This window comes from Anolis carolinensis, unplaced genomic scaffold (assembly GCF_035594765.1).
Source record: "Anolis carolinensis isolate JA03-04 unplaced genomic scaffold, rAnoCar3.1.pri scaffold_8, whole genome shotgun sequence".
Taxonomy (NCBI): domain Eukaryota; kingdom Metazoa; phylum Chordata; class Lepidosauria; order Squamata; family Dactyloidae; genus Anolis; species Anolis carolinensis.
In genome coordinates this window covers 27,226,107-27,251,658 of record NW_026943819.1, presented here as the reverse complement: position 1 = coordinate 27,251,658, position 25,552 = coordinate 27,226,107, and the positions used below count along the sequence as shown (strand labels likewise).

Genomic DNA, 25,552 nt, shown 5'->3' with positions numbered 1-25,552 from the left:
TTGTTCAGTATTCTTGGATTTTTGCATCTTAAATAGTGATGGTAGTCTGTTTCGATCACTCATGAAATAATCATGTGATAGCTTGTCCAGAAATCCTGGATAACACACCTGGAGGGAAATAACTAAAAGTTAGCTTTAAGACTTGCTGCGATTATTATTCTATGATTCTATGATTCCCCTTTGTGGCTGGAATAGCGCATTATTGCTTTACGCAGCAATGTCATTGTATGTGATAGTGTACAAGAATAGGGTGCATTGGTGTTGTATATATATATATATTAAACATATTCCCCAAGTCACTATATGATGTATAAAACATGGAGCTTCATGGTATCTTTTTCTTCCTTCCTAGAACCTTGCAATGTGGTGTTGTTACGTGTGTAATTCAAATCTCTTGTATTCACATTCTGATTTCAAATGTTGTCACTTCTATGTTGCCCATATCTTGTTTGTGTTTTGCATGAATTAATCCAATTATTCAAATCATTCTGTTTTTTATGCATTTTTTTTCCACGTTGGTCTCCATATTTCCTATATCTCTTTCTCCTTCTCTCCTGCTTTCGTGCAGACAGCTCCTCCAGGAAGACAAAGTGTAGCTCGGACGAGAGTAGATCCGAGACGTATGGTAAGCTGAAGCAGCCGCTACAGCCCTGTGCCTTTGTTCGGTGTGCTTTGTGCCGTTGTTCTGTATGCCCAGGCCTCTGTCCTTTGCCTGCCAGGCATGGTTTCCTCTATGGCAGGGAAAGGGAATGAGCTTTTAACGTGGCTTAAGTGTGCAAGCTTGCTGATAAATACTAACTTACGTGTGCCAACATTGGCGGTCTCCTGTATTGTCATGCATTCCCGGAGGGGGAACCTTCCTTTGATCCAGAACAGCACTAACTAGTATCCCCATCAGTGGCTTCACAGATTTTCAATAGATGAAGATATGGAACCCACAGGATATAGTACTGATGTTGATGTACTGCGGTTTATTTTAAGAAAGTGAGAAGGCCATTTTATTTTTCCATTCTTTGGGCATCACCCAGAATTATCCACATAAGCGTCTTTCCTTATGACATATTAGATTAAAAAATGTTTTGATCCCTATAGAAGAGTATGAGTGCATTTGTCCAAAAATATGAAACTATTGCACTTCCATTAAGGGCATGCTCTGTGCTTCTATGATCTCCTGAAATGGCTTTACTTCATTTTCTGTTGTGTGTATGAATCATTAGTTATAGTTCAAAATAGTAGAAATAGTCAAAAGCAGTATATCTATGCATAGCTGAATATCTAGTAATTTCCACAACCCCCCCCCCTTTCCAACCATAAGTATATGTGATTAAGGAATCTGCTGTTATGTACAGAATGAAGGCTGTGTTTTTAAGAAATTAAAGTGCTCGTCGTACTGAATATTGGTTGAATTATTAGATATAACTTTACTGGTAGAAACTCCTCCCTAATGCACTGCTGGGAAATCCCAACACTGTTGGATTTTCTGTAAAGTAAATAAAAGAGTTGTGTTGGAATGTATCTGGAGCATATCTCCTCCTGCTCTGCGGTGTTCTGGGGTTTCCCGTATGTGTAATGAAACATGACTTCCTAACGCGTGCCCTTTTGCTTCCTGCAGGCATCCTGCTCAAGTTCTGTCTACTGTTCGGATTTAGTCAGGCAGGTTCCATCCCTTCTTCCTTTCCACTCCTCTTTTGCTTTGCTGGCTCTCTTCCTGCGCAGCTCCTCCTCCTGACACTGAAATCTGTGTGGAAAAGTTTGCAATATTTGCTTTGGACTGAGCAAGCTGTTTAAGAGCCTGCTAGTAAAGAAAGCTGCGCTTTGTATTGCTGATGACTAAAGCCTTTTTACTTGCCTTTGGGTGCTAGTGAGGAAATATCTTGAAGTGGCAAAACTGATTAGAGGTGTGGCAGTTACCTTTTTGAAGTGAGAGCTGTCGAAATGCCTCCCTATTCCCTCCTTTTGAATGAGCAATGTGTTTGTTTCTGAAAGGAAATGTAGAGCTGGCAGGGAAAGCAGCTTTAACTTTGTGGAAACTACAGGGTCAGTTTTGCATTCTTTTTTCTTCCATCTGAAAATATGGCAGAATTTATGTTCATTCAGTAAAGAGTGAGCATTATTTTCTTTTCTATTCTGAAAGAAGAGCTCCGTAATACAATTCACTATCTCCCTTGTCAGTCTATCTTTCTGTAACTATTCCCTTCAACTGTTTCTCCACATTTGTACATTTTAGGCAGTTAAATTAATTTAGGAAGCAATATAAAAGCCTGGCTTTTCACTGGAATGTTGTTCCTGTTATAGGAAGATATGGCCATCTCAGATTAACAGCAAATTATTTTGGCCTTGATGACAACCAGGTGGTATTTGCTTGAACCTCCATCCTGATGTACTTCCTTTATTGTATATTGTTCTGTGACATTTTATAAAATGCTTGCATTCTAATAGACATAACGAAGTCAAAGCCTGAGAGATCCAATCCTAAACTCATTTGGCTGACTTAGCATTTCCTATTTTTTCTCTGGTCCAGATGAATGATAAAGAAGTCAACATATCTTGTATTTCATGGCAGCATCTTTGCTGTATTATATTAGGTTTTAACCAGAAGCAACAAACACAGTATACCACTGAATTGTCAATTTGCCTTGCTTCTGTAATACAGGTTATTTTTTTAACAGCATAGCTTTATGTTTGTACTTGAATTAATAATAATAATAATAATTCTTACTTGAATTGAAGAACTAATTTGTACTTGAATTGAAAAACTACATCAAATTATCAAAGGGGTTTTTTTTGTACCAGGTGCAATAAGCAAAGGAGTGATTCATAGAGAAAAAAAAATCTAATTTAACAGTACTGGGAGAGGAATTAGAACATACATCCCTCGGAAATGGAGCTGTCTAGCTTTGCCAATAGTGTTGTGACCTGGTATTTGGAAGGATTTTGAAAGGAAGATTAGCTAAGGATCTTACTCTAAAATCTGAAATGTCTCTGACAAATTTAAAAAGAACTTGAATATTGTAGAATTATCTTTGCTTCTTTCTCTGTAGCCTGTGCTTATATATAATGTTTTGAGCTTTGAGGCAAAGCTCTCATCCAGTTACACCAAAGTACTTGACTCAGGCCTGCATGCCTTCATGCGGTTGTCCACTTTTTGTAAGGCAATGAATATGTAAATTTGATCTCTCTTAAAAACATTTTTGTGGGAGTCTTTTTTGTCAAGCTTAAAAATTGGATCAAAACTCCTGCTTTCCCCTCTATTAATATGCACAATGCAACACCCACGCAGTTTGACTTTCAGACAACAAAAATATTCTCATAGCTGTGTGAAGTGAGCCTATGTGAGCCGATTGCTTCCTGGACTTTTTTTTTCTCTTCTAAATAATGCTTGAATTCTCCAGGGAATGTGGGAGCTCTTACCAGTGTGGTAATGTGTCTAGAAGAGAGAAAGCACCGTGTAGTGGTTTGAGTTTTGGACTGTGACTTTGAAGACCAGGCTTTGGATCTTGACAGCCATGGAAGCCCACTAGTTGACCTTAGGGAAGTCGCATTCTCCCAATATTAGAGAAAACTCCCTTTGAAGGAATGCCATAATATACATTTGCTTCAGGTTTGCCATAAACTGGAAACAGCTTGAAGGCACACAACTATAACAAATGTATACAGAATGGTTCAGTACAGATGATTTTTTGTTTTCCTCACAATACAGTGTTTCCTCACTACTTCACAGTTTGCTTTTTGCGGATTCGCTGTTTCACGGTTTTTCAATAAACTCTAAAAGAATATTATAAATCATAAAAAATTACAATTTACAGCCTAAGTAAAGGAGGAAGGAAAGGCCAAAGGGAGAGAAAAGGAGCCCAAGCAGCAATGGGAGGAGAAGGAAGCAATTTACCAACACACGATTGCTTGATAAAGACTTAAAATGGTGTATAACTATTAAAATAATGTATAAATATATAGTGTCCCTACTTCACAGATTTTCACTTATTGCGGTGGTCCTGGAACCTAACCCCCGCGATAAGTGAGGGAACACTGTATATGCAGAACTGGAATGATTTGAAATATAGTAGTATCGCCCATCACAGTGATGGCAAGGTTAATCAGATGTTGATAGAAATACAGCCAGTGATGTTTAAATTGATACTTTATTGTGTTTTATTATTGCATGATTTCTACTTCTACGCACCAGGCCAGCTACTGAAACACTGATTTCTTTTCACTTGTTCCTCCTAGAGAATAGCTGGACTAATGTTCTATCTTGATTATTAAGCAACTTCCTAAATGTTCAACAACAATTAAAAGAAGTGCAATCAATATCCAGGAGGTAATGCGCTAAGTCTACAAGACTTGAACAGGATTGCTGATGATAAAAGTGACATGGAAGACTCTCATTTATAGGGTCTCCAGAAGTCAAAGTTGACTTGATGACAATTAACAAAAAACAACATACTTTGGGATAGTGATATTCAAAAGCAGTCATGAAGGTGAAAAATAAAGGGTCAGTGCCTTGATGTTGCTTCCTGCAATGAAGAAATATGTACTGAAAGATGATGAAGAAGAAACAAAGGGAGAAAAGTCCCTTTGGTAGAGAGATGGGTCACTCCGATCCCTTAGTTGTTCATGTGTAGCTTACAAAAGTTTGCCAAACTATTTTTCTTGGGAAAGGATGCCCTGTTTGACTTGCAGTTAGCCCCAGTGGCCCACATTTGTAGTAGTTACGGTGTCTATGATATCTGTAATGGAACAGAAGATCAACATAAAAGTATTTTTAACATTAACCTGCTAAAAACTATAATAGCTTTTGTTTTTTATTTTGACCAGAAGGTAGGAGAAAACATCTTCTCTGCAACCAACATGAAACATGTTTAGACTTCAAGTTTTATGTTCTTACTGCCAAGACTGACTTAATAAATGAATGCATAACTTTTTTTTTTTTTTTAAATCTGTTTGGAAAGAGTTCCATTCTGGCTGTAGTTTGTCCAGGCAGTTTGAATTTGTGGAAAAAATAATCAGCTTTTGATTATTAAAATTGGTGTTCATTTCCTTGGAAACAAGGCTAGGGATGATTAGCCTATGTGTAAGCCTGGGACTGGAGACAGATCTATCTGAAATATATGCGCTGTGTAGAATTTTATTGAAAATTAGACATTTATGCAATGTGACTTAATATTTCTGTTCTTTAAAGGTTTCTGTGATTTCAAAATGTATTGGATATATCTCTTTTTGCTGTATCCCTGTGCCATGTGATCATTGTTGTAAGCATGATGTAGTTGCTGCATTGATTCCGTTGCTTATGCCCAGATTCCCTAGTATTGGTTCTTCTTTCTTCCTACTGCTGTCCCTGGCTTCAGTTTCTGCACAGATTCCATTCTGTAGGCAGTGATTCTCTTTTCGTGCAATAGGATTCTTCTCTGATACTTATTCCCATTTTTCTTTGCACTTATTTGCCCCTCCCTGGTGCAGGTCTTGTTCAGCGTTGTGTTATTATACAGCGGGATGAAAATGGATTTGGGTTGACAGTCAGTGGAGACAATCCAGTCTTTGTGCAGTCTGTCAAAGAAGGTGAGTCATCCTGGTCATGGTCATTCCCTGTGCCAACTTCAGCATGTATATGTCGAATATTTACTGTGTGTTTGTGCCTTGTGAGACATTATAGCTGTCTTTATCTTTAAAATATACTGTCCAGAAGTCTGCAGTGTAGCTTTTGTACTTCATGCTGGTTTTGCAACTGCAACTGAGAAAGTGAGAAGCTGCCCAAGTTCTGAGCAGAGCTGGGAAATGTTACTTTTTTGGACTATTCTTTTCTGAATACCCTAGCCACTATGGTGATGCTAGCTAGGGGCCCTTCCACACTGCCATTTATCCCAGGATCTGATCCCAGATTATCTGATTTAAACTAGAATATAAGAGTCCCCACTTCCAGATAACTTGGGATAAACAGATAATCTGGGATCAGGTCCTGATATAAAGGGGCAATGTGGAAGGGTTCTAGAAGGCATAGGGATCTCTAGTCCCATAAGGAGTGCTGGGAAATCCTAAAATATGTGGTCCCCAACCTTAACATTTCTACACTTTGCTCGCCTCTACTTTTTATTTTTGCAGTGGAAGTACTGGCTAGGCAAATTAGATTAAATCCTAATATACAAAGCTTAATAATCAGACAAGAAAATTATAAGATAACACCTTTTGCAGGTCATACAGTAATCTTGACATAAAATCCTCTACAGAACATCCCAAAAGCACTAGAAGTAATAACAGAATTTGGAAAAGTGGCAGGACTATCAGTCAATAAAGACAAAACAAAAATAATAACTCACAATATGAGCAAAAAGAACCAAGAGATGTTGAAACATGAGATAGAAATAAATGCTACAACTTAAATAAAATATTTGGGAATCCAGTTGATTAATAATTCTGAACTATTTAAAAATAATTATGAAAAAGTATAGGAAGAGATAAAGAAAGATTTACAAAGGCAGAATAACTTGGACCTGTTATTCCTACTTGGAAGAATATAAACAATCAAAATAAATGTAATCCCCAAAATGTTATATTTATTCCAAGCAATACCAATTCTGACATAGGATTCACATGACAAAGTGTGGAACAAAGTTGACAAAATTCATTTGGGAAAAAAATCATTTCTACACTCTGATTTGGAGCAGCTAATGCATATGGGTCTACAGTATAACAGTGGGACAATAAATCCAATCTGTTTAGCTCTTGTGTAACATATAAGGGATCATGTGTTTTCACTGGATAGCAGAGAGCAAAACTAGTGAAGACAGTGTATTTATTTGTAAATAATCTGTTTCTTCCCTTTAGATGGCGCAGCCATGCGGGCTGGAGTTCAAACTGGCGACCGAATCATTAAGGTAGGAGCACTGGGTGTTGTCAGAAGCGTCAGTTGCTGCTGGAAAGAGATAAGAATTCTTCAGTGACCCTTGTCGCTGCAACAGTGTTTCGCCAAAATCTACCTCTCAGGAACATTTAAGGCACTGTGTATTTTCCTATATTTAGAACTGGCAGTAAGTAAGATGTGACTGTTGCCAGATGCTTGCCTTTTTTTTCTCAGAAAGCACTCCTGTTTCATAACCATGCTTTTTAAGCTCTTGGATATTACACAAGGTTTCAATTTTTTTGTCTGTTAAAAGGACTTTAAACTCTCTGTGCGTGTTTCGGAAGCCAAAATCTCTGCTCCATGGCTGTATAGTTACATTCCCTTCGTTTTCTGTCATAACCTCGCTTCAAACCACCAACAAGTAGTCTTCAGATTTTCATTGTTAGACTTAGCATTTGATCTCTCTGATGAAAATAAAATACTGGATTCATCAGAATTTGCAGTGCATTCTTCTCTAATAGGATAAGATCTCTTGTTAAAGGCCATGGTGGAAGTTAAATCAGTTTAGCTTCATAGTGAAACATAGCTTTCATGTTCAAAACTGGAAATGATTCAGCTTTTATCTTTTGATAGGTGAATGGGACCCTAGTAACGCACTCAAACCACCTGGAAGTGGTGAAACTAATAAAGTGTGAGTAGATCATGCAAACTTCTTTATTTTCTGTTGAGTCTTTCATCTGTAAGTGGGATGAGTAATAAAATGTGAATACCCAGACCTTAGGTCTGGGAAACCAATGGACCCATGTAGATCAGTGTGCAGCCTTCACTGCTTGTTTTGTTAGCCAATGTAGGAAAGGAAGTTGCTTATCTACCAACCTTTCACATTTGATTTTTTTTTGGTGTCTTCACTATTCAGTCCAGGCTTCGGCTGTATGTGGTGAACGTACTTATCCTAGTGCACTTTGCACGATAGCTAAAGAAAGTGAGATGATAAACAACCAGCTTGGTCTTTCGACAAGAGTAATTTGACCAAGTAAAATCATATGCTTACCTTGCTCTTGTGATACTGTGGGTGTGGTTGAATGTTCCAGTGCCACAGTATTATATAAGGAGTGTTTACCGGAATGCAATTAAAAACATACTGCTTAAATACTCATCAAACCTGCCAAGTGACACTTCTGTTTGTAGGAGGAATTGCAAGCACTTGGTCCTGTTTCATTATTTTATTTCTTTTTGCTAATTCCTGCAAACAGAAAATTCCTTCTTCCCATCGCCTCTGTTTTACCGCAGCCGTAGGAGGACAGTATCCAAAATATCTGACAAGCATCGCACTTCAGAGATGTCTTATGACTCTTAATAACAGATTCTTGGGAGGTGTTCGGTTGTTGTTTTGCCCAATTTCTCTTAGCAAGCGTTCCTCCCATGTCATCTGTTGCATGGAGCTGATTTTCTGACAGATTAAAGAGAGGAAGCATGAGTTTATTTCTATGTAGTGGTTAAAGGGTGTGTTTTCCCCTCCTTTTCTTCCTCAGCGGGGTCCTATGTAGCCCTCACTGTGCAAGGGCGCCCACCTGGGTCGCCCCAGATACCTCTGGCTGATTCTGAGTTGGATCCAGCAGCGTTTGGTCATATGTCTCCCATCATGACATCTCCTCATTCACCGGGAGCATCGGGAAACACAGAGAGGATCACAAGTCCAGTACTGATGGGGGTAAGAACTATAGGATTCTGGTGCTGTTGGTGGAGGGAATGTCTTAGTCTATTTGGTTGGGAAATTATTCTTGTTCACTTCCATCCAGTCGGGTTAGCCATGAAACCTGACTTGGTCAGTATATAGTTCTCCACTTAATTGAATCACTATGCAGTTCAGCCATTGTATTTGTATGAAAGCTTGATAAAGAGAAAGGGAGTCATCTATTCTAGACTATATGTCTTAGATAAGCTTGATTTTCTGTTAAGATTTTCTGCTAAAATTGGGAAGAAATGATACGTGTAATTTGGTTTAGTAGAAAATCAATTTGCAGTGAACGTGTTGTTGTAATTACATAATTGCTGGGAGTAGATCATTTACAGTTTGACCAATTTCAAAGATAGCTACTATTTAGAATCTACTGAAGAACTAAACCTTTTTCATAAGTAAGAGTTGACTTGTCTTTTTTTATTAGGAAGAAAATAATATTGTTCACAGCCAGAAAGTGGAGATTTTGCGGAAGATGTTGCAGAAAGAACAGGAGCGGTTGCAGGTACCAGAGGCAAAGCTTTGGAGCAAACAAGGAGGAAATGAACTCCTTTTCTGTGTGGAAAGCACCCCATTTATTGGCTACTGCTCGGGGAAACATTACAAGGAAAAAAATGTTATGGCCGATGGGGACAAATATAGCACTGGTCCCCGGCACATCTGGAGAATAAGTGGCTGGTCTCCTACATCAATAGCATGAGAAGCTCTGCTTTAGAGGAACAAGCAGCCAGTGACCACCTGGAAATGAATAATAATACAATTTTTCAGTCTTGGGTCCATTTTTTTCCCATGTGGGAGGTACATGACATCACGGCCCAGCCCCTGTGTGATTTTTAGTCACTTTAGGTCACTTTGTTGCTATTGTGGGTAGAAGAGGATAGTGGCAGCTGCTACAGAAGCATACACATTGTTGTTATAATAAATTATAATAAAATAAATATTTGAGATAAACACTTGTATACAATGTAAAAATTAACAATAACACTGACTTGTATTCAAAAGGATATCCTTATCCTGGGTTGTTTTTTTGTTTGTTTGTTTTTTGTATCCCAGGTATTTTTGTTGTTGTTGTTTTCCCAGTTTTGTGGCTCACATGTATGCGTCTTCCACTTTCTTGACTGCAGTGGTTTGGACTTAGATTGATTGATGTCTTTCAGTCTTTGCAAGAAGATTACAGCCGCTCCCCTGCCTCCCAACTGCTGAAAGAGATCCAGGAGGCCAAGAAGCACATCCCTCAGCTGCAGGAACAGTTGTCCAAGGCAACAGGATCCATCCAGGTAATGGGAATCTCAGTAGTCCTGATAGTGCTGTCCTCTTTGGGAATGGCTTATGGGAGTGCACTGTTCTTAGCACCAATTTAGGTTTTAGTTCCAATTTATACAAGCCTATACAACCCTCCCAGAGCAATAAATTACAGATCACACAAGTAAGAACTTGGTCTTATTTCTGAGCTCAAACTGATGATTGATGGAGGAGAGCACGCTCTAGATGAATTAAAATCTTGTCACAAAAATAAAACATAATGGCGCTCCATTCAGTCATGTCGACCACATGACCTTGGAGGTGTCTACGGACAATGTCGGCTCTTCGGCTTAGAAATGGAGATGAGCACCATCCCACAGAGTCGGACATGAGTAGACGTAATGTCAGGGGAAAACCTTTATCTTTATCTTTTTAACAAAAATTACATATCTTCCTTTTGTTAAGAGGGCCTGGTAAGAAGACATTAAAGCTTTGTGTCATTGCATGGGTCCTTTTTGTACAGGTGTGGTGTAAACCCATTAAACTAAAGACTAACATAAATGTTTTGCAAACAGTTTCCTAAAGAGTGGCTTGTAAGATCTTACACAGTGATTTGATATTATACAGTGATTGATCATTTTGCTTTCCTTGTTTTAAAAAGTGTTCTGTTCAAGCCCCATATTATGTGGTGCTTTCTGTTTCTGATGGAGCTCTATCTGTTTTCAGGATGGGGTTTTGTCTTCGAAGTCTGTGATGGAGTCTTTGCAAATCAGCGAGATAGAAGCGGAAAGAGGGGATGGGCTGAATAGAGGAGATGGCAGTTTTGGTGACAGCTCCCATATGAATAGTGATACGGCTGAGGTGAGCCCTTTTTCCAAAGTCAGACATCACCTGACCTATAGGGTTTGTCTAGTCCTGTGCTTTGTCATTTTATATCAGCTAGTTATCCAAAGCTTCTGATAGATTGGGAAACATGTCAAGGAGTAACTTCTCCCATTATCTTCCCTAGTTTGAAGGAACAGGGATTTTCATTTTCATTTCACTTCACAACTCCATAAATGCTTTTTCTACTTATACTTCCTTTGATCCAAAAAGACCTTTCCAATCCTCCAGATGGTTTTATCCTCCAGGCAAACATTTTACAAACTTCCTGACTGAACAGGAATTTGTTTTTGGTTCAGCTAGATAAGGGGTGTCAAGCTCAGTTTCGTGAAGGGCCACATCAGCATTAAGATTGCCTTCAAAGAGCCACTGAATCTATGGATACAGAAAGGCAAATACAATGTGTGTGTATGTATGTATATGTGTGTGTGTGTGTGTGTGTGTGTGTGAGTGCTGTTTACTTTTTACTCAGTTTGGTTCCCTCTTGTTATTGAATGACAACTCCCATCACTTTGATTATCCATCATGCGGACTTGGAATTTCAACCCAACAGCACTTGTGGCTCTGAGGATGGGGAAACACCATTTATGTGTTTTAAATGAAATTTTTATCTTGTATTGTTGTTTATATTGATATATTGTATTATTGTTTTATCTTTTTATATTGTGATTTATTGTGTTGCTTATATTTTGTTCTTATGTTGTTTGGGCCACTGCCCCATGTAAGCCACCCCGAGTCCCCGTGGGGAAATGGTGGCGGGATATAAATAAAGTTTTATTATTATTATTATAAAGGTTAAAGAACATTTGAAAGTCAGACATCACATCCACAAGCCTTGTATCTCAATGCAAACCTTACTCTCCTGACTTAACGGAACAAACTTCAGTCTTCCAAGTGTTTCTGTATCCCAAGTCCCATCGGCTTTAGTCATGATGTCTAATAATTCAGGAGTTGGAGCCTGGCATCTGTAGGGCCACTTAAAATGGCGAGCTGGATTTGACCTGCAGGCCTTGAGTTTGACACATGTGAGCTAGATCCACACTTGTCTCTAAAGGTTCCTTCAGTTTTGAGCCCACAAATTGCTAATCATTGGTCTGCATTAGAAGCATGTCAAGATGCTTCTGCTTAACACGGAAATCTTAGAACTCATCTCAACACAGCGTGGAAGCCTGGTTTGCAGGGCAACTTTGGCCGTTCTGGAAAAGGAGTGCCCTGTTTTTCAAACCCGGGGTTCCTGGCACCTGCCCTGTTGCTGGGCAAAGAAGAGCGATGGCTGGCCTCTCCTAAAGAACAGGAGGGGAAAACAGCATCAAACATGTCAGAATCTATCTTGTGGTTAGAATGACTCAAACTTGTAGGGGCAGTTTGCTATGCGAGGGTGCGGGTAGGAGTCTGGTTCTTGCACGGTTATATCACTTTGTTGTCATCTATTTAAGAGTATTGTTTATTAGCTGACTTGTTTAACTAGATATTTAGAGGACTATCTCCATTTCAGGTATAAAACTAGTCCTTCCCAGTGATGGTACATCTTCTGTGGAATAGTTTATCAGGTGAAGGACGGACAGTAGGATACAGAGATATTTAACTCTTCATAATGGCTTGCTTTCTGAGTATGTTCTCTGTCATCGTGCTTTAATTTTCATAACTGTTGAGTTATTTAAAGTTGTGCATACTGTGAAATTTGATGTTTTTAAAAGACTTTGGCATCTGTGTTTGAGAACTGTTAGATGATAGTTAGCATTCAGTGCTTCATATTTGTTCTTGGCAGTACAAGTATTTTGAAGCTGTATAATAAGATGCGTGAAAGTTAATCTATTTTAAAATTCATTTTAAAAGGGAGAATATGAATTTTGATTTCTTTGGCTTTGCCTTTGTAAGGAAGGCTGTTGAGAGAATACTTCTGGTCTTATTGTTTAGATGTTTCTCTTTATTTTGCACTGGAATATTTTGCAATTCCAGTGAATAAGGCAATAAGGTATGGGTATTTCTTCCATTGTATCAGAAGAAGACTTCTGGTCCCATCTACTTTATGATATTGGTTGGGTTTTCTCTCTCTTTTTTCATTTTAAATAAGAGTTGAGCTTATTTGAAGTAAATTAATTTTGATTCTTGATATGAAAAAGATATGAATGTTACAGTTAGAAAGTGTTTATGTGACTCATATTGTGTTCATAAGGAAGAACTATCTCAAATCCCAGAACTTCCAGCTGTGGAGTGTTTTTGTTTTTAGAGGGATGCTCAGGGTTAGAAGTATTGTTGCTGTTTAAGGAAATATTGGTTGTCTTTATATTTGGGAGCATTTTCAGTCTGAGTGAATCGCAAATTATTTGTGGGAATTGATTGCTGTGTGTAAGTCAGTTTGGTTTCCAGAGATCAAACTCTGGTTGAAGTTGTGGAGCTTGCTTACTTATGATGGGCATGAACAGGAATCCCTTCAGTGACTAAGTAGTCCTTTGAAAACAAGAGAGCTAGAAGATATAGAAATGCATTGTCATCTTTATTTGTTTTTAGAACTTCATGTTTTCCATGCCATGCCTTCAGATTTCAAGATAGTACAGGAAATAGAGGAGATATGAAACCAACCTAAACTGCTTTCATTTGGCTTTCTATACTTACACTTAATTGCAGCAGACAAAAAACTGATTGCTTGCTTAGTCATACTTAGATTTTAAAAAAAGCAACAAAAAACCCTTCGATGTATATTTTACAAGTTTGTGGTTGTTGAAACTATCTACTTGTCTTTTGGTTGATGGGTTCTGCTCTCTGCTTACTTTGTCAAAAATTAAAGATTTCTTTCTCCTATTTTGTTTTCCTGATAACAGAGTCCCCGGAGTGGCCTGAGAGAACGAATGTCTCTCGAAGAGAGCCCAGAAAAGAGTGAGACTCAAGATACCGTGAGTGTCCCCTAAAGGTCTTGAGAGCAGTTGCTATTGCAGTCAATGTCAAATGCTTGGATTTTCAAGTTCTTGGGTGATACACTGAACTTAAATTTAACTCAAAACAGTTGAATTTGTATGGAAATGATGATGAGTCATTGGAATTAAATTTGCTATCCTTTAAATGTGTGAAGACGGTTAACGGTCAACATAAAACTACAGAATCTGATCAAATACAATAAAAGCAGACAAACAGTATGGGACAGTATGTGCCGAAGAGTTCAGCGATGTCAAAAATTTGTCTTAGTTCAGATCTGATTGAATGAAAAACAGGATACAAAAAAAGAAAAGATCAGATCTGAATTCCCTAACCTGAAATTCTCATATTACCGAATTTCTCAGCAAGTTTTATTCAGAATTTTGCATCTGTTAAAATAATTTCTCAACAAATCCCCCGGGGTCACTACTCACTACAAGAACTTACTACTAGAAGATACACCGGCCTTCCCAGACTCAGTCTCTTGTCAATAAAGAGAAGAGCTACTATTTTTCCTTGAAGGGGGGAAAAACGGGACACAAGTGAGTAATTGGTGGCTTCAATGGTAGCTTAATGTGCGATGTTGCACTACTCCTGGAAGAAATGTAACTTACAATGGAAACAGGTATAATGAAGGTGGCATTTTATTGAACTTTTAAGTGATCATTTTCCAAAGCCCACAAAAAGCTTTTGGATAGAAATTAGGTGCCTAAACACTTATTGTTTTGTTTTGTTTTGAGTGGGCGGGGGGGGGGGGGGCAAGTAAAAAAAAAAGTGCTGGAAATGCATACTAGCATATAGAAACGGGCATGTCTTTCTCCCGTAAAGAAGTCAGTTCCTGGAGACGTTTATATTCTGCCTTTTTTCAAAATAGCTCCATGGGTAAAGAGGCCATGGCCCACATTTATTTCAACTACATCTTGCTTCGTTCAAGCAGAAGCATCTGATTTCCTCCCAAAAAAACTGGATATAGTGTTTTTCTTTTGCTGCCAGTAATTTTTGTTTGCAAGACCTTGAAGTGTGGGTAACATGGGCTAAAGCAAGGAGTGTAAAGGACAAACATGCCAATTAAAGTCTTCTTGTTTTTATTCTGGTCTAATTATTGGGATACACATACTGGGAAGGGGAATTTGTTTTATCTGCTTTCAGCCAAAAGGAATGGCTTTGATTTTTTTTGTTCTTCTTGTTTGTTCATCTCAGGACTCACAATCTAGTATTGGAAGCCCCTCGTCTCGCATGGCACCCCCAATCATCGGAGCAGAGGATGATGACTTTGATGGTGAACAAGAACAGGTACAAATTTAAATACCCCCTTGATGGTTGTAACACAAGAGTTGTGAGAGGATGATCAATATGTGCTTGAGTATCAGCTCTCATTTTAAGTTGAAATGGGAGATGAGTTCCTCTTGGGGAAAATGAGATTCAGAGTGCTGGGTCCTGATTACTCTTTTTTGTCTGTCCAGATCAATGGACAGTGCAGCTGCTTCCAAAACATAGAGTTGCTGAAATCTCGCCCTGCTCACCTGGCTGTCTTTCTTCATCACGTCGTGTCCCAGTTTGACCCAGCTTCTTTGGTAAGCAATCGGTTTTCAGGTAGTTCACAGCATAGATTTAGTGGATGTTGACATTATGTGTAGTATGATTCAGATATTATTATTATTATTATTATTATTATTATTATTATTATTATTATTATCTGATAATAATCAGATAATAATAATAATAAACTGCAAGTCACTTCTGGTGTGAGAGAATTGGCCGTCTGCAAGGACATTGCCCAGAGAATGCCTGGATGTTTGATGTTTTACCATCTGGTGGGAGGCTTCTCTCATGACCCCACATGGGGAGCTAGAGCTGACAAACAGAAGCTCATCCCGTCCCCAGATTCGAACCGCTGACCTCCATAATAATAATAATACTTTATTTATGACCCACCCTATGTCCCCGAGGGGACTCAGGGCAGTTTCCAGCAAAATAAACACAATGGCAAACATGCAATGCCAAAACAACAAATAACAAATCAAACCAATGGGTAAAAACAGACTAAATAAAAATTATAAAATCACAGTTTAAATAAACAGATATAATACAGATGGAAGCAGTGCAATAATAGCCTTTTGCCGTGAGAGGGGAAATGGAAACTCAAAGAAGAAAATTAATGCAACACAGAATGTACATAAATTAGCATCCAAATTGTTACATGATTCTGAACTAGTGCTCTCTAAGGAAATATCATCCCTTGGAAACCTGGAAGAAATGCTGACAGCTCGATATGTGTACTTTCCTTGATATGTATTCTTTCTTAAAAAAATTATTTCCATAGCTTTGCTATCTTTTTGCTGACCTCTACAAACAAACCAACTCCAAAGAGACTCGTCGTGTCTTTGCTGAGTTCAATCAATTTTTCTTGGATAAATCTGCGGTAAGTTTCAAAGCATTCATGCTATTTGTCTTCCTGTGTACATATACCTGTATATATGTAACTAATTACAACTAGTGTTTTGCTTTTCTGAGTTTGATGATATCAGGAGGTACATCTTTGCAGCTAGACTAAAATATATGAAATTGTCTGTAGACCTGTGAATGTATTTGGGCAGAGAATATGTAATTTCTTATATTTCCAAGGTAGCTTAATTTTTAGAAGTGGAGATATTTAACAGCTTAAGGAACACTGTCAAAAACTGGAAGTCATCAAAATGCAAAACCCTGTGTTATGTTTTTGTTTTATTTTAATTTGGTCGGATTTTAGTTTTCATAAATATTTAAATACCAAACTATGCATGGAAAGAGTTGTATGCTTGGCATTATATATTTGCATGCATTTACTGTGCATATACATAAATGCTAATACTATATGCAGTTCAGTATCACTGAGATGAAAGGAGTGTCCCTCCCTCTCAAATTAATGCAGAAAATATTTATATTTTCTATACTCTTGTATTTTTTTGTTGCAGAATCTGAAGGTTCCAATCCCAGATGAAATTTCTGTAGATTTAGGTAAGATTGTCTTGCAAAGATAATGCTTCTTGAGAAATTCCTATCTTTTAGGAATATAATCTGGGAGGGTGGTTATGTTTTGCTCCTGTTTTAGTATCACAGAGTTCATTTAGGGTGGAGACAAAAATTAAGTTGGTATTTGTATAATGCAAAACTTCTATTGAGTAAGGATGTTTCTGTGCTGGCGAATCAGAAACACAGCTAAATGCTTCATTTCCAATGAAAACAGAGTTTCTCCTTTCATCTGCAGAAAAAAGACGGCTAGATTTGATTCCCGAAGAACTGCACCGCCACTATATCCACACAATGCAAGAGAAAGTCCTTCCTGAAGTTCACAGGCATCTTGAAGATTTTAGGTACCGTTTTTGTTCGTGTGTGAATCATGTATATCTCTACTGTCACCAAATGATAAATGTGGTGTGATTTTAGAAAGGAGGAAGAGAGGGGGAGGACAAAGGAATGTGGCAACTCCTGTAAGACTAATTAGTTTTATGTTGGCATGCATTTTCTTAGTAGAAGGGATGGAACCATCTGTTTTGATTTTGAATGTGATTCTGTGGCCATCTGTCACATGAAGCAGAATGTGTTGGAAGCAACCTGACCAGGCCTATGTACTTTGATAGTAGTGTTTGTGTGTGTGTGTTCAGGGCATAGCTTGCAGGTACACATTGGCTGCCCTGAGTGGTGGCTGAACATAGCTTTAGTGCTGTCCCGTCTCTACAGGAGTTCTCTTCTATCATTCCAGACAGAAACGCAGCATGGGGTTGACCTTGGCGGAAGGGGAGCTGACCAGGTTAGATGCTGAGCGCATCCGTGACAGGACTACGCAGGAGAAGGAGAGAGTCTGCGCAGAGCAGATCATTAGCAAAATTGAGGAAGTGCTGTAAGTTTGTTTTGTGATTGTGTGTGTGTGCTTTCTTAGTCTCTCATAATCAAAGCAGATAAATATACGATGAATTAAACCTCGACTACATCCTGTAGTTGAGATTTGGTTAGAATGGTGCTTCTTCAGGCCACAATCAGTTCAAGCCTCCCTCTTAGTTTTAGCAAAGAGAATTAATTTGAATGATGCTTACTGCTTTCGGATGATAGTTTGGCACAAGACATATCCATAAAATGTTTGCATAGAGAAAGGAGAAGGGGAGACAGAAATGAAGAGATTGAATTTTTGAGGTTCAGACCTTGTTAATACAGTAGAGTCTCACTTACCCAAGGTAAACTGAGGGATTATTAGCTCTTCTCTAAGTGTTTATTTTGAGGAACTTGCTAATAATAGTAATAATAATACAGTAGAGTCTCAATTATCCAACATAAATGGGCCAGCAGACTGTTGGATAAGCGAAAATATTGTATAATAAGGAGGGATTAAGGAAAAGCCTATTAAATGTCAAATTATGTTATGATTTTACAAATTAAGCAGCAAAACATCATGTTTTACGACAAATCGACACAAAAAACAGTTCAATACACGGTAACATGTAGTAATTACTGTACTTATGAACTTAGTGCCAAACATCACAAAGTATTGAAAACATTGACTACAAAAACATTGGCTGTTAACAAATTGACTACAAATTAAGATAGAACTGCATAAAATGAACTTATAGTAACAACATTGTCGGAAGTTAAAACGTTCAGACCTTGCTGCCTAGAGAAACAGCTGTGGCTCTGGGCGGAAGGTGGATTGTGTTGGATAATCCAGAACATTGGATAAGCGAAGTTTGGATAAGCGAGACTCTACTGTAAATACAAGCCATGCTATTATATTATATAACAATTTTTTTTTAAAAAAAAATCTGCCCCTGCTTTGAAAGTGTTATTTCCTGTTTAACTGTGCGGTACTTACTTTGAAATTACAGACGTTGTAAGAGATGAAGCTTAGGGGGCTTGGTTCACCCTGGACCTGATATTTTTTATTTCTACTTGAAATCACCGGCACCCAATAAACCTTTGAGGGTGCCTCTTTATAGTGCCTCAGATAGGCTGTTCATCATTTGTCAGGACAAGCAGGAAGAAAAGAGTGCATGTTGATACAACTGGTTTTGATTGATTTCTTCCATTTCCATTTGTAGGATGACCTCTCAGCCCATAGAAGAAGAAAAGAGGTAATCCAACAAATTCTAAAGTGCTGACGAGTGCTCCCTGCTGGCTGTTTTGGAAATTTCATAGCTCCTATGTTAATCTCTCTAATACCACACTTTGTGTGTGTGTCAGGAGCGACTTGAGAAACTACAAGTTGTTTCTGGTGTGAGGGAATTGGCCATCTGCAAGGACGTTGCCCAGGGTATGCCCAAATGTTTTACCATCCTGTGGGAGGCTTCTCTCATGCCCCCACACACTGATCTGACTTACTTACTTTGACTTATGAGGGTCTTTCTAAAGTTTGCTTCTCTGTTTTTCTTTTGAAGAGAGATGCCAGGAATTGATTTTGGGACTTCCAGTATTCAAATCTTATATCAAATATCTTATGGGAAGATATTTTGCTTTTGATTTTTTTTCTTGTTCAGTGAAGTATGGCTTAAATAGGTTTTGATTTGCATTATACTGAGTTTGCTAAATTTGAATTTCCATTTACTTTTGCAGATTTTATAACAATTAGATTATGACAGATATTGTCTGTCAAAATTATCAGAAATGCTAGAAATAAAGAGGGATCTTCCTTTTACTGAGATTATTTTAATCAGTTTCCTGTGTCTGTGAACAGTGCAAATACTGCTTCCTGGTGTCAGGGCTGTACATATGTAAGGCAAGATATAATTATTAGCTGCCACCTGAATGACGTACTGTGTTGCTACTTTTGACGTCATTTAAGTATACCTTGTCCTCCTCTTTGACCTTGTCTGCAGTTCAAGCATACAGTATGTCGTCCTCACCTACATGAAGCACCTTGGTGTGAGAGTCAAAGAACCGCGGAGTCTGGATCAGAAACGGGGGCGGATCGGATTCCTGCCAAAGATCAAGGTAAAGGTAACCTTTAATCCGAATTCTCCTTAGGTTGAGAGCTGGGCCCACTGTAACACAAACCAAAAGTTATTCCTACTAGTGTTGTCTTCTTAACAGTGTGAAATCCCTCTGTAATTTTCCACACATATTGTAGGAGAAACTGCATTGTTGAAATGTGAAACAAGTTTGCACAACCTGTGGCCATCCATGTGTTTTGGACTTCAGCTCCCAGAATTCCTGGCCATTGGAACAGCTGGGAGTTGGAGGCCCAAATAGCTACAGGGCTGCAGGTTGTGCAGAGTAGAAGTGCAAAGAGAAACGCTGAAGTTTATAAGGACTGTTCTCCTCTGGAACATGAGCTCTGCATGGCTGATTGGAATGAGTGTAGTACTGCTGTGGTGTATAATCAACTTTGGTCCTGGTTATTTGAAGGACCATATCTCTCTCTATAAACCTGTTAGAAATCTGTGACCCTATATGGAGGATCTTCACTATTTCCCACTATATCCCTCTCAAGCACATTTGATGGTAACAAGGGAGGACAGGGTCTTTTCAATGGCTGCTCCTCTCAGATGTGGCACTCCCTCCCAATTGCAAGCAAGTTCAGACATTTATTTGCCATTGAAACTTGGGAGGAGTATGAGGGACACACTGCTGGGGAGGTTATTTAGTTTTAAATGCCATTTTAATTGTACCAGTATTTTAATTGTATCTTAGCTATGTTTTAACTTAATCCATGATACAGTATTTAATTTTTGTAATTAATTTTGGTGTTTGCCACGTTTTAAAATTTATTGGGTTGTGTCATGTTATTATAAGCGTCCTTGAGTACCAATGGGAAAAAACACGGGGTAGAAATAAAGTTAAATAAAATAAATATAATCTTCCTATAGCCATTCCGGTTGCTAAATTGGCAGGAATTCATTGCAGGCTTCAGCACTTCTCCTGTCTGGCTCGCACAGGTCAGGAGGACTCAGAGAAGCATTGAGAATCCACTGAAAGAGAGCCATCAGATCAGTCCCTTAGAAGTAACACTGTCCTATTTATACTTCCTTCCTTTACTTCCTGTCAGGGCCACATCCTAATGATGGGAGCAGAATTCTTTGAGATCAGTTAAGGGCATTGGTGGAGTGTGATTTGCTTCTGCTCCTGTTCATTTTAATGGGAGTTCTTTGGGAGAATTTCAAATTGATTGAACCCCCAGACTGAATAATGGGAGAAATGTTCAATTTACATTTTCTCCTCCTCCCTTCACATTTAAAATGTTAGTATACCTCAATGAGAGGCATACAATAATGACTTTGGGAGACTATCACCCTACATTTTTGGTTCTGAACAGTTTCTTTATGAATGCATGCCTGTGGAAGGATTGCCTTAACAATGACTCTCCTTTCCATCTATAGCAAAGTATAAAGAAAGAGAAGGAAGGGGACGAAAAGAAGAGGAGAGTCTTCCCCAATATCCTGGGACCCCCAAGAAGACCAAGCCGCCATGACAGTTATGCAAGTATGTCAGACAGAGAAATATATACTTCTGATCTAGTATTCGTGCGAAGCATAATGTTGCTAGTCTGTGATGGATTCTTTTAGAAATAGTGCCTAAAATAGACACTTATTTTGCATTTTGTTTGAAGTTTGTGACAACGAGAGGCAGGTAACAATAACTTCTTATTTTTGTTGTTGATGATGTTAAAAATAAAAGGGAGAATTTTACATGGGTTTCTCTAGTATACCTTAGTTAATAGATATTCTCCTGAGCATTGATTCTTCAACAGATAATTTGATTAAAAAGTACAAAAACTACAAAAAAATACAGCAGTTCAACTTATTTCAATTTTTAAAATCCAAAACTATCCATAATTTACATGGGCTATGGACCAATGGTTTCATTGAAAATAGTGTCTCTCTCCAACTGATTATGTCTTGTCCATCCAGTAGGCAGAGCCATGGAAATACAGAAGCAGCGTCATCCGAAGCACTTATCCTCCTCTTCCTCCATCAGTCTGGAGCCACCAGAGTCTGCCAGGATGCGCCAAAGCAGCTCCATTGAGAGCACAGATGCAGCCCACCCTCCTGCCAACCTGGTGTCCCCTCTGGCAGCCGGTTCCTCTCCTTCTCAGGAAGGGAGCAAAGATAGCGAAGCAGGTGAAATATAGAGTAGTTGTTATTAAAAATGATGTTGAATGTGCAGCTAGAATGTACTTCTGCAGTTTGCTTGCTACTGCTCTTACTCGAAATGAAGCGGAACAGAAAAATGAGGTTGGGTTGATGTAAAGCATGTAGTGATTTTAGAAAATGGGTGTGATTGTCCAAAGTTGGAAAAATATTGCTATTATGCTCATGCCTTGTTTTATAAATATATGTATGTATATAAAAGGTAAAGGTTTCCCCTTGAATTAAGTCTTGTTGAGTCCAACTGGGGGAGATGGCACTCATCTCCATTTCTAAGTTGAAGAGCCAGCGTTGTCCATAGATGCTTCTAGGTCATGTGGCCAGCATGACTGCATGTCTGTATATGTATTTTAGGTTCTAAACAAGTTGGAGAAACTCCTCCTTCAGGCGACTCTGTGGACGGTACGCCTCGCACAACCAACACCATCTTTGATTTCCCATCTCCTCCATTGGACCATTTGCTGGAAGAGGAAGGCGACTTTGACAGGCAAGTCTTCGCCTCAAAGCAGCCGCCACCAAACGTTTGGTGGGAGGGAGAAATAAATAGCACACCTATTTGTACAGAGGGATTATTAGCGCTTCTCTAAGTGTTTACTTTGAGGAATTTGCTAATAATAGTAGTAGTAATAATAATAATAATAGTAATAATTTGTTGCCTGCCTCTCCTCACACGGGTTACAAAATTATAAAACACAAATTCACCTAAAAAGATTCTTTAAAATAAACATAATAACACATACTAAAACATATTATAAACACTCCTCCTCCTTTAGAAATATACCAGACATAACATTTGTGGTTAACAAGTTTATTCTGTTGACAAATGTTTCACAATAATGTTATTTGCTTTGTAGGTTAGCAGAATCAGGAACACCAAAATCCTTCCGCAAGTAAGTACAAACATGAAGATGTTTAATGTGGATTCTGAAATGAATTAAGTTTTTTAAAAGCTGTGTTTATATCCTAAAGACATTTATTTCCTTATCCAGTTCAAATAGAGTCAAGAGACCAACCCTCTGTCATTCAGGAACACACAATCATATCAAATACATTAATGTAAAGTTTTGTTTTCAAATGGTATGCCGCAGGTCAGGTCAGGTCAGACCAATTTTAATATGCCAGTAATTTCACCAATTGATCACTCGTACACAGTTATGCTATCAGTGTAGTGAAAGATTGTCATTTCTGTTGAACTATACAGTCACAGCCAAGTCTTATCTCTTCACCAAAAACTTTAGAAGAAAATTAAACATTTTGCTGGTCATTGGCAAACTTCTAGCAGGAGTTTTTATCTGTGGAGATCACTTACTGAATACCACAGTTCATGTGAATAAGAACATGGAGTCCTAGTAGACCACAAGTTGACCATGAACCAACAGAGTGATGCAGAATCTCAAAAAGCCAATGGGATCTTGGCTGCATCAAAAGTATAGTATTTAGATCAAAGGAAGTCGTGGCGCCCCTCTATTCTGGTTTGGCCAGATCTTTCTTGGAATAACCCTGTGTCCAGTTCTCAGCAAAGCAATTCAAGGATGTTGACTCTAAGGTTGGAGGTGTCCAGAGGAGGGAGACTAAAAAGCTCAAAGGTCTGGATACAATGAATTCTTAGAAGCGGCTTAAAGAGCTGGATCTATTTATCCTACAGAAGAGAAGGGGTGAAAGGAGACATGATGGCCATGTATAAATATGTGAAAGGGTGTCATAAGGAAGAGGGAGCAGGCTAGTTTTCTGCTGCCCTGGAGACTGGGACTCAGTGGAGCCATGGGTTCAACTGTCAGGAAAGGAAATTCCCCCTGAACATTAGGAAGGACTTCCTGACCGTAAGAAAGGCTGCTCAACAATGCAACTCTGCCACAGAATGTGGTGGAGGAGGCTTTTAAACATGCTGGATGGCAATCTGTTGGTGCTTTGCTTTTCCTGCATTGCAGAAGGTCTGGATTCTATTATTCTACTTGTAACTTCGTTGGCTGTTTTGATCAAGTCCCTGGTTCATTTTATCATGACTAGCTTGCTTTTCTTACTCTCCATCTCTTCATCCTATGTTAAAGAGAGTTCACTAAACATTACTTCCTAGGATGGACAGTGTGGGCGCAGGCGATATCCAGAGCGAAGACGAGCTGTTTGAGTTTGACATGGAGACGGATCCACCCAACTGGCAGCAGCTCGTGAGCCGCGAGGTGTTACTTGGCCTGAAGCCATCTGAGATTAAACGCCAGGAAGTGATTAACGGTAAGGGGCACCTTTGCTTCCATGGTTATACATGGGCCATACTTCAGTACTGACTTCCTCTTCATCCAAATGATCCAGAGTAGGAATTGTGTTTTGGCACAGATTTCATGACTGAAAATTCACACTCAGAGATGTTGAAGGGCACGTGAGGTTGTTCCGGCTCATCTCTCAAGCCAGCATCAATAGTGATAAGATTGCCCTGGGCAGACAGTAGACTTTCCTGGCTGGAAAAAGCCAACATATATTGTGTTATTGAAAGCTTTCATGGCTGGAATCACTAGGTTGCTGTGAGTTTTCCGGATTGTATGGCCATGTTCCAGAAGCATTCTCTCCTGGCGTTTCACCCACAACCTCTGAGGATGCCTGCCATAGATGTGGGTGAAACATCAAAAGAGAATGCTTCTGAAACATGGCCATACAGCCCAGAAAACCCACATCAACCTACCAACATATATTCTTTAGTGTGGGCATTAATACAAATGGGCAAATTAGCAATGTTGTTGAATATTTATCTGAGGAAAAAAGCAGGATTTGATGTACAGGTTATGAGACAGAACATTGGGATATTCTCTTGCTAAATGTCAGAACAAGCAGAAGTAAACAATTTGTTGGATATAAAGTGTTGAATGTATAAAGAACTTAATAAAAGAGAAGCTGGAAATCAACTTTATGTTTAGTTTGGTAGTTTCAAGAATTATAGGTGTACATCTATGTTTGTTAGGTAATTGTTACCTAAGTATGTCTGTGTTTATGTATACATGTATTGATGCTCTTCTTTTAGTGTGTTTTTATTGTCAAAGGTTTTAATTAAAATATTGAAAAAATCCATAGGTTCTTTAGAAAGGCATGATCTGAATCAGACTGCAGTGTTCTCAGCAGCTTTTAATAATCTAAAGGCATGCAGATCTTTAAACCATTTGACTCAAAAACAACATTCATACATCTTTTGTTTCTTATCCAGTTATTTGGACGAGCAGCATATCACTTCTTTTTGTTCACATCCTTCAAATCAGTGGTGATTTTTCAGAAACCCCACAAGTAGACATTTTTCCTGAAATGGCTTAAATTCCTGACAAATTGGATTCTCCAGATGCTAAACTGTTTGCTTCCTTCCCAACTTTTGTAAAACTACATTACGCCAAAGCTGTCTTATAAACATTCTGTTTCTTTTACTGACTTGCAGAATTATTTTACACTGAGCGCGCTCATGTCCGTACACTGAAGGTTCTGGACCAGGTCTTCTATCAGCGTGTGTCTCGCGAAGGGATCTTGCCTCATTCTGAATTGCGGAAGATATTTTCAAACTTGGAGGATATCCTTCAACTCCATGGTGAGGGGCGGAATCTGAGGTTTGCTTTTATAAATGGCAGTGGTGAAATGCATGGTTTTCTTGTCTAATTGCACCAATCTGTTTGAGAGTAACTCAAACAGCAGTCTATTGCTCTTAAAACATTCTATTGGATACATGCTGACTGCAGAATACTTTTTTCCCATTTGCCTCATTTGTTTTGAATGGGCTGCTAGGCACACAGAGTTTGTGACCTCCAAGTTGGCTGGGTAACTTTGGCACTTTGATTGAAATATATTCCTCTCTGGCTCTTC

General features: G+C 38.6%; 1 protein-coding gene across 4 annotated transcripts in view; it reads left to right on the top strand.

The window, feature by feature from the left end:
* The window catches only part of arhgef12 (Rho guanine nucleotide exchange factor 12), a 74,741-nt gene that overhangs the window by 26,799 nt on the left and 22,390 nt on the right, over positions 1-25,552 (top strand). For 3 of the 4 annotated variants that reach the window (XM_062961385.1, XM_062961387.1, XM_062961384.1), the window contains 23 exons: positions 569-625; positions 5,458-5,556; positions 6,820-6,869; positions 7,469-7,526; positions 8,368-8,546; positions 9,001-9,078; positions 9,731-9,850; positions 10,542-10,676; positions 13,520-13,591; positions 14,811-14,903; positions 15,074-15,184; positions 15,934-16,032; positions 16,565-16,607; positions 16,858-16,963; positions 17,353-17,490; positions 18,680-18,712; positions 19,454-19,568; positions 20,954-21,056; positions 21,485-21,694; positions 22,076-22,208; positions 22,576-22,611; positions 23,796-23,950; positions 25,134-25,280. In XM_062961385.1, coding sequence (XP_062817455.1) covers positions 569-625; positions 5,458-5,556; positions 6,820-6,869; positions 7,469-7,526; positions 8,368-8,546; positions 9,001-9,078; positions 9,731-9,850; positions 10,542-10,676; positions 13,520-13,591; positions 14,811-14,903; positions 15,074-15,184; positions 15,934-16,032; positions 16,565-16,607; positions 16,858-16,963; positions 17,353-17,490; positions 18,680-18,712; positions 19,454-19,568; positions 20,954-21,056; positions 21,485-21,694; positions 22,076-22,208; positions 22,576-22,611; positions 23,796-23,950; positions 25,134-25,280 — 2,370 coding nt within the window. The remainder of the gene's footprint in view (positions 1-568; positions 626-5,457; positions 5,557-6,819; positions 6,870-7,468; positions 7,527-8,367; positions 8,547-9,000; positions 9,079-9,730; positions 9,851-10,541; positions 10,677-13,519; positions 13,592-14,810; positions 14,904-15,073; positions 15,185-15,933; positions 16,033-16,564; positions 16,608-16,857; positions 16,964-17,352; positions 17,491-18,679; positions 18,713-19,453; positions 19,569-20,953; positions 21,057-21,484; positions 21,695-22,075; positions 22,209-22,575; positions 22,612-23,795; positions 23,951-25,133; positions 25,281-25,552) is intronic. The other variant, XM_016994718.2, reaches the window with a different exon arrangement.